The 17,389-nt window shown below is 41.6% G+C and overlaps 1 protein-coding gene across 4 annotated transcripts in view; it reads left to right on the forward strand.

The window, feature by feature from the left end:
• The window catches only part of FYN (FYN proto-oncogene, Src family tyrosine kinase), a 143,521-nt gene that overhangs the window by 114,384 nt on the left and 11,748 nt on the right, over nt 1-17,389 (forward strand). For 2 of the 4 annotated variants that reach the window (XM_032682665.1, XM_032682666.1), the window contains 5 exons: nt 1,875-2,039; nt 6,302-6,481; nt 8,225-8,301; nt 8,402-8,555; nt 16,919-17,050. In XM_032682665.1, the coding sequence (XP_032538556.1) occupies nt 1,875-2,039; nt 6,302-6,481; nt 8,225-8,301; nt 8,402-8,555; nt 16,919-17,050 (708 nt within the window). Of the gene's footprint in view, nt 1-1,874; nt 2,040-2,511; nt 2,668-6,301; nt 6,482-8,224; nt 8,302-8,401; nt 8,556-16,918; nt 17,051-17,389 lie in introns of all 4 variants that reach the window. The other 2 variants (XM_032682669.1, XM_032682667.1) reach the window with 2 other exon arrangements.

Consider the following 17,389-nt stretch of genomic DNA (forward strand, 5'->3'; position numbering starts at 1 on the left):
GCCTCTAACTGCCTGCTTTGTGCTCTGAATTGTGGGAGGTAGATTAGCCACAATGCCTTGTGAGCGTCCAGATTTAATTCTAGAGAGAGCTCAAAGATGCCAAATGATTCAGCAAAGATCAGCGTGGTTCCTGAAGAACCACTGCTGAGACCTTAGGTCAGTGCCTTGTTGGCAGGACACCCTTCATGGCCACCCACCCTCAGTCTTCATCCCACAGCTGTCCAGGCTGGAGGACCCCTCCTGTTCAGGTAGTTGGAAACCAGGTTACCCAGGTGGAATGAGCAGTTTGTTCTCATGTAAGCAGTCCTAGGTCAAGAGCTGGATGTACAAAGTGGACCTTTGTGCAGACAGAGCACAGGCATTCCTGCACTGTGCTCTCTTTGCACTGCCAACTACCCTTATTACCCATACTCACCTCTTATCCCAGCCCCTTCTCACCTAGATATAAAGCTAACTGCAATGTCTGGGCTTTCACAGGTGAGATGTACAAATGAAAAATATTGAGATCCCCAGAGTGTCCTGATGTCAGACTGAGGTCCGGTAACAGCACATCCGAAGTTGAAGCACCATTCCCCCAGTCCCAAAAAGCTGGCCTGTCAAGCATAAGCTCTTGTGCCATCTGGACTTAACTGGAGCACCAGCATGCCAAGCTATTTTTTAAAATTAAAGCAAAGAAGGAGGTCTTAAAAACCTCTAGCTTTTTCTTGCAGCTGTCCAAACTCATAAGGAAGCTTTTAAGATACAATCCGTATTTTGAGTAGTCCCTATCCTAATGTTCCCTTTGGAATTATCTTGGAATAAGACATGTCAACTGGTTGGCTAATCTTCCCTGTTTTGTGATCTTTGTTGTCTTGCTACAGGACACACAACAAGGTCCACAGTCAGGGTGTCTGTAGGGATTCCCCCACCATTACACAACATTTGTGCTGATGAGGTAGAACTTGGTGTTGCAAGGAGCTTCAGTGCTTGCCCACCTTATGATGCTGAAACAAACTGTTCACTTGCCTGAAAAGAAATCTTGCACAGAAGAATACAGACTATGTTTGAGTCTGAAATACAATTAGCAGTTCCTCACCTTGTTCTGCTCTGCTTTACCTGTTTTAAGATACAAGTCGCTGTGCAAGCTTTATATTGTAGTCTGCTTTGTGCAGCATAATATACTACTCATCAATATGTATGTATACATATGGTTTTTTATATATACATGTAATTGTTTTTACTCCTGCTAAAATATCTTGTGTGACTTTTGTCACAGTTCAGTCTTCTGTGAAGCTTTCCAAGAGACAATATAATGAACCTGTCCAAATGATGTAGGACTGGCTGCATATGCTAATAAAGGTTTGCTCTAGAAAGAATGTCAGGAAAAGTCTTTTACATGACACCTACAAAAACACCTTTTCACAGAGCAGAATATAGAAAATACCTTTTCCCAGGATACAAGAAGTCCAGCAAACTTTCATTGCTGTGATTTTCAGAAAAAAAAAATCTTCTCTTCTTTTGCTCAGCACAGAAACAATCCAGCTTGTAATTTACAGATAATTTTTAATTTTTTTATACTCTACTATAGTGAACCAGTTTCTTATGAGGTTATCTTAATGCAGCATTGTGGGAGAAGGGAAATTCTGAGTCCATGAGAGAAAGCGCTGGCAGTCACCTTCCATTTCAGGCTGTGGAAGCAGAGACTAAAATATTTCCTGTTCTGTCTCAAATGAACATGTTTCAGTGTTCAATTTCTAATCTTCCAGGATGCTTTGTGGTATGCAACTAACAGCTGTTGTGAGTAGCATTGTTTTTATGCTTACTGTTTTTGTTTTATGTCACACTTTTTTTTCTTTCCTCTCCTTTGCTGTTGGCTTCACTTCTGGCTCCATCAGAGAGAGCTGCAGGTCTTTGCTGCCGCTTAGTAGTCCCCTGTCATAAAGGAATGCCAAGGCTTACTGATCTGTCTGTCAAAACCAAAGATGTCTGGGAAATTCCACGAGAATCCCTACAGTTGATCAAGAGACTGGGAAATGGGCAGTTTGGGGAAGTATGGATGGGTATGGAGCAAAATAATTATTCTAAAATAGCTCTCTGTGTGGGGATTACAAGATGGAAGGTGAAAATGTAGGACACTCTAACCCTCAAGAAAAAAAATTAGTAATGCTGAAAATGTTAGGAAAAATGGCTTTAGAATCATGTCTTTGACTTTGAAATTCTTTAATCTTCAACTTTCACTGTAATTGATGGCAAAAGAAAACTAAAATACCGTGTTTTCTTGGAAGGTTTTGATTTTGACAAATTACCTCTGTCTTAATAATAAATCAAGGCTCACATAGTAACCTGTTAGTTATACCAAGAAGCCTTTTTCTGCAAGCTAACAAAAAAGTCCTTACCCTGAGTATCCAAACCCCAGTGTTTGCAAATGAACTTCAATGCAACTCTGCAAAACAAATCACCTTCCATCTTTCTCAATGCATGCATAATTTTGGATTATAAGTGTGTTTTTTTTATTAATTTCCTCTCCTATAGAGAAAGCTGATGGTTTGTGTTTTAACTTAACTGTGATTGCTACGAATAATACCCCACAAACTGTTGGATTGGCTAAAGATGCATGGGAAGTTGCACGTGATTCATTATTTCTGGAACAGAAGCTTGGTCAGGGGTGTTTCGCTGAAGTGTGGCGTGGTAAGGCAGAGAATATATTTTGCTTTGGATGGATCTTTTAAGGCCCTCTTGGCAGAAATAAACATTTCAAGTAGAGATCTTAAAGCTAAAAGATCAGAATAGTATGAAATGTTAGTTTATATTGTCTGAAACAGTCAAACCTAAATACATTAATCCATGGGGAAGGTTCCTTTCACTTGCACACAGCGGTATGAGAGGCTCGGGCATTAAACTGCATTAATTGCATTGGGTTTATTTGGGTAACTACACAATTGCCAGATATTAAAATAGGAATGATGATAAACCTCTAAGGCAGAATTGTTAACCAGAAATTAATCTGGTAAGTAGACATTTTTCTTTCATCCTATGTTTTAGCACTGATGGGATCAGACCCTGAAAATGCTTCCATCCACTCTTCCAATTTAAAAATAATGACAAGTATCAGCAAACTGATATTGTCGAGCTAGCTTTCCCATGCATCCACTTCTTTAAGTCTGAGATTTGTATCTGCAGCAGAACCCAGTAACTCGATATAGAGAGCAGGGACAATAGAGGCAAAACTTGCTGGGCCCAGCTGAACCCCCACTTTGAAGTCCAGAAATATTGACATTTTCCAAATCCACTGACATTCTGTTTTCTGCACACTTGCCAGCTAAATTTACTGACCCCTGCCCCCCCCCCCCCCCCCCTCCATGGGCCTCATTCTTTTAATGAGTATAAAACAATAGCAGTTTACAATGTGCATAAATCTTCATATGGCCATAGCATTGAAACACAATACAGTGGCCATTTCATGAGAGGTGGCTCAATTTTTGTGCCAAATTGCATTCTGTATAGGCTCTTTAAAATTACTGATTCAAATTAAGAATCACTATGTGTTGTTTCTTCAGGAAAATTTGGTGGAGCAGTTTGGCCACTTTTTGTTGCAGTGACACAAAAGTATGTAAAGCTAGTGAGTTCTCCTTGGTTCTTGCAGGTGTTTCCCATTGCAAGATTACAGCAAGGAGCACGGCAGCAAGTCTGTGAAATCTGTAGAATTTATAGACTAGAAATATAGAAAGTTACAGAATCTCACAGAATTACAGTTGACTTGTTGCGAAGAAAGCTGCATACGTTCTCTGTTGGTATCTCCAGATAACTGCAGTTTCACCTTCCTGTTCTCCATCTGGAACGCATGCTCAAGTTTCCAGTTCATGATAATGCTTACTGGTCAGCTTTGTGTGTAGTAGATCTTAAACTGATACAGCAGTTAAAGGAACAAATTTTAAAAAATCAAAAAAATCAGCTCTGGGAAATAAAGGGCCAAGTACCAGTACCAAATATCTATCAGAAATGCAAAAATTATTATTACAATTATGACATTATGTTTCTTAATGTATAATAAAAATATGTTAACAGCCCTGAGGCATTACCAAACTGGAGTAGATTAACACAGTAAAAATTAATAAAAAATACATTAAGTAGTAATGAACTACATATGGGAGGAATTCAGAGGGAAGTCTGTGTTAATTTTCTACTAGAGAAACACACCAAACCACAACAAGAAAACTTAACAATTTAAACTCTAATCTGGGCTGAGAGGATAAGTTAACATTTTTGCTTGATTTTCTTTTTTTAACCAGAGAAATTCATAGGAGTATTTAAAAACAGACCTGCTGAAAACACTTCATGGTAACAGAATGAATTCTGGAATTTTTATTAAGGCAATGTAAACAGATAGTACACAGTTAGTCCTGTTAACATACCAGGTAAAATCCTAGTTTGTTGATGCCAGTCTGGTGTCCATGAAACTGTGGTTTTATTCCTGGTTCATATAATTTGCGGTGCCTCTGTAAAGTGGCTGTGAGTGACGGCATGCTGGGGTCCAGAGCCTCAGTGACTCCAGACAAAACACACTCCCTGTCACCCATCAGAAAAGATTTTGGCCGCCGTTGTTGAAGTTAGGAGGCAAAACCGCATCCTTCCCTGCTTACACAGGAGTATTACTAAAGCAAAGTCTGCTTCAGCTGTGATTTGGAAGACTGAGTGAAATTAAGACCTCAAGAGTCCTCCTGAAGTGCGCTGGGGTAGTGGAGGTGGTAGCTCAGGACATTACTCCGCTGACAGTACAGTGACACCCGGCACTGAACTGGCAGAAGAAAATCAAGGCATAATGAAAACAAACTTGCTCTGCACGGTTTTGACTAATCTGTGCCTCCAGCCCCCACCCAGACATTTGGGATTGCCCTTTAAGTGATGCGTGACACAGGAGCAGCAGCTCCTCCACTGCTCCTCCCCTGTCCTCAGCTAGACAAGATGGACCTGGGATCTGAGCACTTGCACAGGAAAGGACCCAGCTCATTTTGTGCTCTGGCAGGTTGCAAAAGCTCACAATGAAGTTATTTTGGCTTAACCATTTCCTCTGCAGCAGCTGAGCCCTGCTAAATGTTCACGTACTTTTAGTGAAGACAAACCGGGTTTTTTACGTGTTACCTTTGATGACAGAGCCTTTGTGGACTTTGTAGGCTTTCTGCTTATACTCATGCTTAAGTGCAGAGGGGTAATTTTTACCCAATGTGATTAATTCCTGAAGTCATTTAGTGTTGTTCTGCCCTTATCACACAGCAGCTCCCTATCAACAGATCACAGGTCCCATTCAAAGCCATTTCAGCCCTGACTCTGGAGCAGGGTTCTGGCAAGTCTGGGCAAAGGACAACCAGAAGGCACTAGAAAAGTGGTATTTCTACCCATTTTAATTTTCCTTCCTTTCCCTTCCCCCTCTAGCCCCCCACCCCAACCCTTGCCAAACAAAAAACAACCCACTGTTATTATAAATAGGTCTTCTGGGGTTTTGTTCTTTCCAGTTTTTTCCAGTCTTTCTTCTTCCCGTTGCAAATACCTGAGTGAAGCCTTATCTCTTGTGAAATGCCCTGAGACAGCTTTCCCCAGCTCTCTCCAAGTCCTTATGCAGGCTTTCAGATGTTAGAGAAGGCTTGGTAGCTGATGACTGAAAAATGATGCAGCTTGTCCATTTCAGTGCTGACCACAAGTAAAGAACAAGATCAAGTGGACAAGAACCACCTCATTTTCAATCAGCAGCTGCTGGAGATGAGGAGGGGAAGGAAAAAGTTGTATTTCAGTTTGGAAACACAAATGTTTCTAAAATCAAATCAATTTAGGATTTGGTTTGGGGGAATTTTTCTTAAAATATTTTTCTTTCCTCTGACAAAACAGAACCAAAATGTTAAAATGTCTTGCAAATAAGAAGTTCTGGTTTTAACCAGTTTTGTTATCTAAATCTGTGACTGGAACTGTGTAGTTGTCTGCAGCAATTACTTGTTAGCAAGTAATTGCTACAGACAATATGAAGATAGGTTTCAGCAGTCCCACATTTCTTACTCAGAGGAGGTTTCTGTGGAGATCAGTGGAAACATTGAGTAGGACAACAGCGATTGTGACCCAGTGCCAATGGGAGTATTATTTTTCAATATAAAGAAAAAACCTAAAATATGAGGGAGGCATGGGAGGAATATAATGATAAGGCAGCATGGGAAACCAAATTTAAAAAATAACCCTTATATTACATGTCTTTTCTGTTTTTTCCTTGGTTACTTTGGGCATCAGGCAGAAAAAGGAGGAAAAGATATTTAATCTAACTAAGTGTCTGTGCTTGTAGGTACGTGGAATGGAAATACTAAAGTGGCTATCAAGACCCTGAAGCCTGGCACTATGTCTCCAGAATCCTTCTTAGAGGAAGCCCAAATCATGAAGAAGCTAAAACATGACAAATTGGTCCAACTTTATGCTGTGGTATCTGAAGAGCCTATCTATATTGTCACGGAGTACATGAGTAAAGGTGAAGCCAGAGCTGCTGGCTCGATAATATTTTTTCTTTATTGATGCTTCTTGGGGATACAGAGGGAGGTGCAGTGTGGTGCATGAACAGCATGTGAGGAAGGAGAGTGAGAACAGGAAACTAAATTCACCTTTGTCTTCAGAAGAATTATGAATTTCACTCTGAATTGGGCCCAAAACCTGATGCACAAAGAAAATTTATACCAGGTGGGGAAGAGAGGAGTTGGTGCAGCCTAAGCGATTTTAACAGCATCAGCACCCAAACTTCACTGACAAGGGGAGATTTGCATTTTCTAGGTTTGATGATATTACATGCTGCTTCCCAAGATCCTAGCTTTTTCCGGCACCGGAGAGTTCTTGCAGCATCTTCTTTCAGTGTTTACTTGTCAGCTTAGGATTTTTGTCTCTTCATTTAGCAGTCCTGAGTTCTGTCACATGCACCTTGCTCTCAGATCACAGCTTCATTTTCAGTCCACCCCGTTTATCATTTTAATACATGATTTGCACATATTATTCTTTCCCCCCCTCTCTGCCTTTCCTTTTCCCCTTCTCCTTTCTCTCTTTCTTTAAGCTACTTAACTGGTAATGATGTAAAATGAGAAAAGGAAAACTTTTTGCTTCCTCAGATCTCCAGCAGGGGTGCTGAGAGCAGAGCAAAAAATCTGCTTGTTTTGGAAAAGCAAATGAACCAAATAGGAAACATAAGTTCTCACAGGGAAGTTTCATTGTACATTGGAGGATGTACTCTGAAATTTTAAGTCCATTTTTTCAGTCTGTTTGGAGTTGATTTTTATTTTCCTGGCAGGTGCTTGCCCACCTCCCTCCTCAGAGGCATCCAAGCCCAACTAACTCACACTTTAATCATATGTGTCGGTGACAAGCATATGCCTTTTTCCTTTAAAAAAAAAAAAAAAAGACTTTTCAAAATCCTTCTGAAGTACATGGTTTATTTTGGCTTACTTTACTAGTTTGTACAGTAACATTTTACATCTTTGGATCTGAGCTTGAGGCTGACAATTTATCAAACAAGACTGACACACTTCTCTGTTTGAATACAAGATTGGGATAGAAGCTATAGGCATTTTATTTAAAGTGACAGGGTACCTCCTTGTTTTCCCTTGCACAGGAAGGCTGTGTCCTTATTGTTTTTGCTGAAGTTACTTTCATTTCATGTCTGCTTTGTCTTCCTAGCAGTCTTCTAAAATTAATGATTCATGCTGTGTTTAGCTCTGGGTTACCTAGAGAAGGAGCACTACTCATTTCTAAGGAAAAATAGCCTTTGCTAATGCTATCCCCCTTGGGCTTATCAGGCTTCAGGCCGACCTTTCATTTGGAGCTGATTGAGCTGGGATGACTTTTTCCATAGCTTGTGTGGCTTGGAACTGAGCTGCTGCTTTTCAGCTAGCTGAGGCCTTTAGAGAGCAGCAAGTATGTAGTTTTAAAGAGCACTGGAAAAGTTAAGAAAGACCAGCTTTCTCAGTAATGGTCAGGAAGACTAAAAACAATGTTGTTTCTTTTCCCTGCAACTCTCCCTGTACTAGTGGCATATTCTTCTGCAAGATAACCTTAAAGAAGAGCAAAGCAAGTATAATAGAATTCTAAGATATCATGGGGGTTTTTTAAACTGTCTCTTAAACTTGAAACATTGCTGTCTTTCATATGGTATATATTGCTGCACTTTCATCCTGATGAGTTGCCATTGTTTTCCTAACATCTTTCTATTGTGTCAACTCTGCATTTGCAGGGAGTTTGCTAGATTTCTTAAAAGATGGAGAAGGAAGAGCTTTGAAGTTACCGAATTTGGTGGACATGGCAGCCCAGGTCTGTCTTCAGAGTATTGAGCACTGAGATGTATGTATTGTAGCCCCTGTATGTCTGAGTTCATTTTAAATGCACCAATTGTGTCTCATGCTTCCCACAGGTGGCTGCAGGAATGGCCTACATAGAGAGAATGAATTACATACACAGAGATCTGCGGTCTGCAAACATTCTGGTGGGAAACGGCCTAATATGCAAGATTGCCGACTTCGGATTGGCAAGACTGATTGAAGACAATGAATATACAGCCAGACAAGGTAAAAACAATGGCAGATGTAGCACTGTCTGTCATTCTTGTGACAGGGAAAGAATGGAACATGGCTTTGACAAGCTCTCTAATATGTTTTGGGGTTGTTTTTGGTAAATCTTGAGGTCATATTAACTCCTAGGACAGAAGTTCATTGCTGAATGCATGTCCTAAAGAGAATGTCTTATTTAGTTGTCTTCCCTTTAAAAACTGACAAAAATGAAACAAAGATGATGGGTGAGAGCACAGTTGGTAAAGTGACAGTAAAGACAAAGATCCTCGTGGTGCCATAACAAAGAGGAAACTTTACTTACCAGCCTTGAAAGTCTGAATGGGGTAATCCAGAAAAGTCTATGTAAGCTATTTCTTTCATAATGTGCCTTCTAGTATTTACTAACAACTATAATTATTGCTGTGCTATTCTTATTTTCTTTATTTCGAACAGGTCAAATAGTTGTGCCTCTATGCAATGGAGCTGCCTTTCAGAGTACTATGTTTTCTTTGGGAACTGAAAACATTGTTTTAATAGAAGTGCCATTTTCCAGTGCCACAGAGTGCTAGGCATAGACAACCACTGATACACTATGAAAATGTATCAAAGAGTTTTGTAGCTTTTTTTAAAAAGCATGTGTGTCATGACACAGGCTCTTTGTAGTTAGTCATTCTTTACAAGTCATGCTTAGTTGTCAGATGTTGGTCCAAGCTGTAGAGCTACATTTTTTGTTCTCTTTCTGCTGGCAGGACTTTGTTAGTGTTTGCTCAATATGTGTTGGTAAACAGCACTCCATCCATTTCAGTGCCAAAGCCAAGGAGGGTCCCACTAAACCCTGTTGTATGTCACCAGAAATCAGAGGTCGGCTAAGTACTTCATTACCTACATTTACTCCTTCCTGTTGTTTCTTCTCTTGAGCAAAGTCTCTGTTTCAGCATAGATCTTGCCATTAATTCGTAGAAAAGAGCTCACCTCTTTCTGTAACTTTTTCTGTAAGTGTTGACAGAAGGAGCCAGAGAGTTTCCAGCATTGCCTTGGCCTAGGAGCAGCAGCAGCTCTCATGCTTTTCTCACTCCTCTGAACTGCTCTCAGAAGTACCTAGTCACAGGGATGTGGACCACAGGGTGCATCCACCCTAAAATTGCCTGCTTTGCATTTGGACAGTGAGGCCTGATTATTTTGATGGGGTCCTTGAAGTACCTGTGGCAGATACTAATGCAGAGACTTAACCACTATTGATTTCAGCCTGAGCGTGGGAATTGCTTTTTGCTTGAAAAAAAATAGCCTTGTATCATTCTCTCCAGAGAAATAAGAGTGTCTGGGGGCTCTGGTAAACAGAAAGCTGGCTGCTTGCTCTTCCCCTGTGTAAAACAAGAAGAGTTTTCCTTAAACAAGGCAGACAGATCCAGTCTGCAAAATGGCTTTGAAATGGTGTCCTATATTATCTCCATTTCTGTCTGGTTTGCTGCCATGTCTTTTGTTCCCTTTGGAAACCACCCAGTGTATAGTTTTACATGATTAATTATTTGTTTTCATAGACAAGTATGTGACCTACTTCTGGCCAGATCTTTTCGGACTCCTGATCCCTAGGAAATCCTCTGATGACCTGTTTGCCTCCTGGTTTAAATCTCTCAGAACAGTTTCACTCTCTTCACATTTTAAAAAAGCTGTGAAAACCTGCCTGACTGATATTGAGGAGAAGCTTCGATTTTTAAGACAACAGAAATTACTGGATTTGGGGTGGGGAAACTTTGAGCTGAGAAAAGCATAACACCAGGACTGGCAAGGAGAGGGAGTGTAGCCATAGGTATCTCCTGCCCTTCCTTCATGGCAGAAATCACTTGTATTGAGGAAAAAGTGTCTGAGAAGGGACAATTAGTTTGGCTTTTAAAATGCATTGCTGATGATCTGGAGATCTGAATTGTGTTTGCCTGGCTTCATCTCATGGTGCAAGTATGAAGAGGTCATCCATCCTTCCCATACTTGAGGGCAATGCACAATTCTTACTTCCACTGTCCTCAGGGTCAGGCTGAAGTCCTTCAGAGCTACAGAATTCATTAAAAGAGAGACTCAAAAATCTGTAATCACAAGCATTCTTGTAGAAAGGTTTTCCTACTTTCACTAATGTCTTTTAGACCCTTTCTTAAGTGGTAGCTTGTTCTAGGAAGGGGTGCTTTTCTGACCAAGTAGCACATTCTCAGTTACAATTTATTGCAATTAACCTGGCTTCCAAGCCAGCTGGGCAGCCAAGGTGAGCCTAAGACCTTTAATTTATTGAGGAAGAAACATGGTTTTTAATGTGGCACTGGATTATTTTTTTTCAAGCGCAATTCAGTTGTGGTGTGTTTAGTTAAACTTTAGTTTGAGCATTGCCTGGTGGAGGCCACAGTATCAGAAGGAAATGGTTGCCTATGCTTGTTTCCCATGACCTATTACTTCAGCCTCCAAGGAGATGCATCTGGGGACTGCTCTGTTTATCTAGCTGACTACTGCTTCAGTGGGAATTTTGACACAGGAGAGCCTGGCCAGCAGAGGGGAGGGGGATGGGGAGTGCTCCAGGCTGGCAGCTCCTGTGGGAGAAAGGAAATGTTTTTCCTTGCAAAATCCAAAGATTAAAGTCTCTGGTCACTCTCTCCTCAGGAGTCATCCTTCTCTTGGCTTAAGTGTGTTAGTACAGAGCTCATTGTTGGCGTGGGGAAGAGGTGGTTTTCTCCAGCTTCACTTGATCTCCCCCTCCCTTCCCCCACTGTCACTTTTGTCTTCGATTAAATATTTTGAAAGGAAACAGATGGGGATGCTTTAAGCCCCAGCAGGCTAGAGTGCAGGATTCCTGAACCTGTGTGGGTATTACTTAGCCTGGTGGTAATGTTTTACTGACTGGTTTATTTTCTTTTTGGTTTGAACAAAGGAGGCCTGACTGCTCCTGATTTATGAGAGGCAAATAAAAAGTAGTTCGTTGTCTGCACTGCCATTTCTCAGCAATTGTCAGGAAGGAAAGAGATGGTCCTGCCACTAATGATTTAAAGTGTGTGACTAGCAGCTATACACTGCCATTAAATAATACAAAAAAAAAAAGTTCTTGGCTTGTAATGAGCATTTGGCTTCTCTTGCTTTTAGAGGAAGTGAGTAATCAAAGGGGAAAAACATGCCTGTTAATGTGACGCCCATTTCAAAGGCTACACTGATGGACTGTATTGCAGACTGCACCACTGGGGCTTGCTTCTTTTGGCTGATGCTGTTGCAACATCTTCCCCGCACACATAGTGTCAGGCACTGAGTCTTATTCCTTACACTGGTGATAATGTTGTGTCAGTCCTCTAAGACAAGACTTAAAATTCCTGATATCCTACAGGACAAAGAGAAACTTCCCATCACTTTCAACACAGAATTTCCCATGCAGTTCTGCTACCCTTCTACTGATCTGGTTTACAGCTATGTGGAGCCAAGCACATGGCATTTTTGTGGAGAGTGCTGAGTGCTCCACAGAGTTGCTGGGTTGGAGTTGTTACTATTCTAAGCAGTAGCAGCTGATACAAATTTAAAATTTCCTTAATAAAAAAAAGAGCAGAGTTATTTTCCAGGCCATGTTTCTACTGCATACACTGGCAGCACTTGCAGTAGTGCCACTCCAAGCACATATGAAAGAATAAGAATCTTTCTGATGCCTTCCAGACAAGGCAGAGCTATTCTGGGAGCTCTAGTACATGTTTGTAAACTCTCAGATGATTTTTGCCTCCTTAACACTTAGAAATACCTCCTTCTTGCCCTGCTTAAAAACAGGTGATGCTTCTTGTTTTGATTTCCTAGAAATAAACAGGGATTTTTTTCCCCCCTCCTTCCAGGCTCTTTCCAGTCCTTTAGTAGGGACTTGTTCACCAGCTAATCAGATCTATCTTGTTTGTGACTGACTGTACTGCGGGCTGTAGTGTCCAGGGCTTTGTCAAGGGCTTTGTTCTTGCTCTTTACCTGCCGTTCCCTGGGCCAGCCCGGGAGCAGACAGGAGAAAGGACTCTTGCTTCTCAGTAGCCAACCACCTGGGTCTGGGAAGGGTGTCACTGATAATGCTCTTACAGAGCTGCCATCTGCTCTGTGAGAAGGAGCGCAGCCAGGTCAAGAGGAAGGACAAGAGGAAGGGGGGCGTACAGGCAGAGAGAGGGGGGGATGTTTAGACCTGCAGTTCCGCCCCTTGTCCCCCTCTTCCTGGGAAGGGGTCCGCCTGCAGAGCCTGCTTCTCATCGCTGATGTTTTGCCAGGCTTGTAATTTCATGTTCGTTCTCACAGAACAAAAAATGTAATTGCACAGTCCCTCCCACACGGCACTCATCATCGCCTACTGGGGCTGACTCGTTTCCTGTTTCATGCTTGCTTCAGCACTTCATTTTTACCTTTTGCAGCTTACCCTTTCCAGCCCCAGAAGCAATTCAGTGCCACACTGCATTTTCTGGTAGCTAACCCAAGAACTCCCTGAGTTCTGGGGTTTTAGAGCTTGGGGTGCTGCATTGGCTTTGGTTTTAAGGTACCGGAGGTAGCAGCTTTGTAGCATTTCCAGAAACAGGATCATTATCAAGCTGGCAGTGGCTCTGGGGCACGAATTTCAGAGGTTTCTGCTTCATCAAGATTTAGATCTGAAGAAAAACAAAGCTCTGAGGGATTTTCACTTGCCTCAGAAGAAATCATGCTGAGAGTTGTATGTCAAGGTCACTCAATCATCCCAGCCCCCTCCACTCCTTCTCATCACATGGCCTGCTTGTAGCCAGAAAAGAATTAAAAGAGGGCCATGGATTGATTTTTCCCAAGGAAATCCTCCTGGGAGATAACCTGTGTGAATGCCTGGGCAGAGCCAGGCAGAAGTCCCAAGAACAGGGCTGAACCTAACAAAAATCCTCAGAGACAGGAGGCAGGGCTGGTTACCCTAACAGTAAATTGTATCAGCAGCTTTGGTTTCATGTGGTTGCAAGCAGTGCAGAAACCCAAAAAAGGCTTTCCCCAGGCTGAAACATTGCAAAAAAAAAGGACTGAGATAAAAGCTGCAGATTAGTACCTTGCTTTGGGGCAAAGACAGGCTATCCTGACCTGATGGATGCAGTGTGCGGTTGGGTTTTATGCATGGGGTTACTAACGTGCTAGTTTGTAATAAAACAGGTTTCAGCAAAAAAAAGAGAGAAATCTCTCCCCTAATGATGTAAAATCTGCCTTCAAAGTAGGAGATGGGCTGCCTTGTCAGCTGGGGCAATTTGGCTTATCAGATTTATTAACATGCTTGCCAGTAATACACATTTTATTTGATGCTGTAATTTGTTCTCAGCACAAAGTCATCTTGTTTAATAAGCTGCTGAGGCCTGGGCAGAGAGAGGGGATGGGGGTTTTAATCAGTGCGTTGGGAAGAGAGTAAGTGTGGAAACTGTGTGTCAGTCAGGAGCCACGCACAGTCTAGTCTGTTTGAACGCTTCCTATAACAACAGCAATCAGGAGGCTTCGAAGCAGCGCTCAACACATTTTGGAATTTTTGTGCTTTCATAGCAGTGCACTGTCTCAGTCTCCAGTGCAAGACATTGGATGGGAGGCAGCACCCTGGGGGGAACCCTGTTAGACAAACACACACAACACACCCACTCACACAGGCTGCATGTGATCTCTGTGTTATGGCAGTGCATGCACTGTACGTGAGGATGACCAGTTTGGCATGTCCTCACTAGTCTCTGTTCTCCCCTTACTGATGCCTCTGCCATACTGGATTGCAGGCTCTCTTGGACCATCTAGCTTTCAACACGTGTTGCAGGGCCAGAAAACCATGAGGCAGGGCTCTGCTAGCAAGCTCTACACTAACCCTGCCTTTTTCTCCTCCCCATTTATCACTTCAAATCTATCATCTATCAGGAAATACTGCACAAACTGCAGAACATGTGATTTTTGATATTAGTTGTTTTAGTCAGAGAATCATCCACAGCAGGGGCAACATAAAGAACTAATGAATAGCTGTCCTGTCATTCGAAAATCCACAGCACAGACCATTTGTCTTCTCCAGCAGTGTTCATCACAGTCCAGTGAGGTCCAGCTCTCAGGAAAAGGGATGTGCTGGAATAGTCCCCTCTTCTCAGGGACTTACCTTGCTTCTCATCTTCCTATGGTTCCTCAGCACACCACATACTTATCTCCTAGACCCACACTGGCAGTATATGAGGAAGGCAAAAATACCGGGAAAACTGGCCACAAAAGAGTCTGAAGAGATTTCTTTTCTCCAAAGATGAGTTGTAGGTGGTTACTACCTTTGGATCTAAATATGAAGCACATGGGAATTAAAGCAGGTTTGACTAAGTTTCTCAGAAAAACACAACTGATTAAAGAAAGAAAAATTGTTGAATAAATGTATGTAACGTGAACAAGCAAACCCTCACGCTTGGCCATCTTATACATCACCAGCTGATGTTCAAGGCTTCAGGCTTCTGGCCAGCCTGGAGCTATTCCTTTGTTCAGCTGGCACGGGTTGTGTGTACTATCTCAGCTGCACGTATGAGAGAGCAGAGGGACATTCAGGGCTGCCTGCATAAGCCCGTCTAAAACCATGCACTGCAGGCCTAGGGAACCTGACCACCAGCTACACACAGCTTGCAGTTTTTCCAGGGATCAGCATGGGGTATAGAGCCCCAGGTGGCTGGAGCCAGCGTTGCCAACCCCATGTGGCTGCTGGTGCTGATGAAGCAGGGCTGACTTCCAGGACAGAGGTTCCAGTGATGGCAGCTACTGCTGTCACAACCAAGGCAATTTTTAAGGGAAGATGAAATTCTGCAAATTTTGAGTCTAGTAAACTAAGACTGGTCACACAAAGAAGTGTAAATTAGGGAGATTGAGACCAAAGCCAAGCACCCAAATTTTAGTTCCTACCTACATACCAACTAATGAAATTATAAAGGAGGCAGAATTTAAAAAGTGGATAGGCATCCAAAACTCCTCCAGCACCTTTGTGAATCTAATCACTGATGTGCTGATGCTTAACTAGACTTAAGTTCCTGACTTCAGGCATTCGAGATTTGAAACTTTGTCTTGCATCTTTTGATTTAGCGGGACTTACTTGAGCAACTGCAATTTTGCCTAGAAAAAAAAATGTATTTGTTCCTGTGTAATAGTCTCTTAAGATCATTAATATGCAGAGCAGAAAAAATTTTAGCACATCAGAATTTTACTAAGTAAGGAGATGAGAATTATCATGTTTACTTTGGATTCTGAGTCACAACAGATTGGGCTGTAGAGCTGAAGGTATGGGACATTGAGCACTGGGTGTGATGGCAGAACAGCACCAGCAGGGAACTCTAAACAGTGCCATAAGTTCACTCCCTGAGCGTGATTTGTCCACTTTGTTACACTTTCCACAGTCCTCCTGAAAGCTACGGGAACTTTTATGAGAGGGTGGTGTAAAGTCAAAGTCAGTCTGTTTCCAAATTGAAGAGTGTTTGTCACTAGGGATCAGCAATAAGCAATGCAACTCTTTTGCCTGTATGTTAATACAAGGCACTGGGGAAATGTCTACATATTTTTTTGTACATACTATGAGTTAATTATTACCACAAGACCTTTCTTTAAAGTCATACTGAAAATATTTTCCCTAAGAAAACAGCAAATTATTGGAAAAGCAAATAAATCAGTGTTTAAAGACTTGTTATCTTACCATCCTTGCCGCAACTGGCTTCTGCAAGCTCTGATGATGGATGAACACATTAGAACTGCACGTATTTAAGGCACTACAGGCTTTTCAGTGCCAGGAGCTTAAAGTACATTGTCAAGTTATAAATCATAGGCCAAAGTTGTACCTCAACATCATGCACTCCAAGCAACTCGAATGGCAGTATTATTTTTAAGTCCTTGCATGTTTTTAATGAAATATTAGGTTTGGTTTTAATTTATGTTTTCATCATGTTTGTCTGTTTGCGTTTTGCTCAGCTTGAGCAGGGAAACTAGGAGGTACATTTCCAAATATATCTTATTTCTGCTTATACATGCTAACTGTGTTTGACTTGCAAGTATCTCAGGGAAATGTTAATTTAAAACATTTTGGGAGAAAGAATTTCTATTATATTGGGCTTAATTGTTTTTAAAACTGCTTGGGGGTTTTTTTTCATTTTATAAAATTTCAAACTGGAATTAAAATGTCTTCTTAGCCTTCTCTTGGGATGTGGGACAAACCCACCCTTTCCCTGCTTAGTCTTTCCTTGTGCCCTACACATTCCACCTGCCTGTCCTCTCTGACCATACTCTGTGGAGCTTTTTGTTAACACTTGCCTGCAACTCTTTCTACCTGCACGTATTGCAGAACACAACAGTCACCTGTGAACTGGTACTTTGATTCTGTCTCTGTTCTGGTTAAGACTCATGTATTCTTTCATTAGGTGCAAAATTCCCCATTAAATGGACTGCGCCAGAAGCGGCACTGTATGGAAGGTTCACAATAAAGTCAGATGTGTGGTCTTTTGGGATCCTATTGACAGAGCTGGTAACAAAAGGGAGAGTGCCATACCCAGGTAAGAAAACAGTCCTACTTCACTTGGGAAAAGGAATGGGAATGAGCCATATGCTTAAACTGGAACATTTGTTTATATTCACTGAGCTCAAATGAGGATGGTTATAATGCATAAGTTCTGTGTATGCTTGGAAACAGCTCTAACTGAAAACTACTGTGCAATGGTCATGATAAAAATGACAAGGGGACAATTCAACATATTCATTTCTAATATTGTAGTTGTTCTCAATTCAATTAATATAATTTCTAGATAACTAATGAAAGCAACATAAAATTACTATATTCTGGAGCAAATAGCTCTCCATAGCATTGCATTCGCTTTAAGATATCAACAGTTAAA

The sequence above is a fragment of the Chiroxiphia lanceolata genome, chromosome 3 (genome assembly GCF_009829145.1).
Source record: "Chiroxiphia lanceolata isolate bChiLan1 chromosome 3, bChiLan1.pri, whole genome shotgun sequence".
Lineage (NCBI taxonomy): Eukaryota > Metazoa > Chordata > Aves > Passeriformes > Pipridae > Chiroxiphia > Chiroxiphia lanceolata.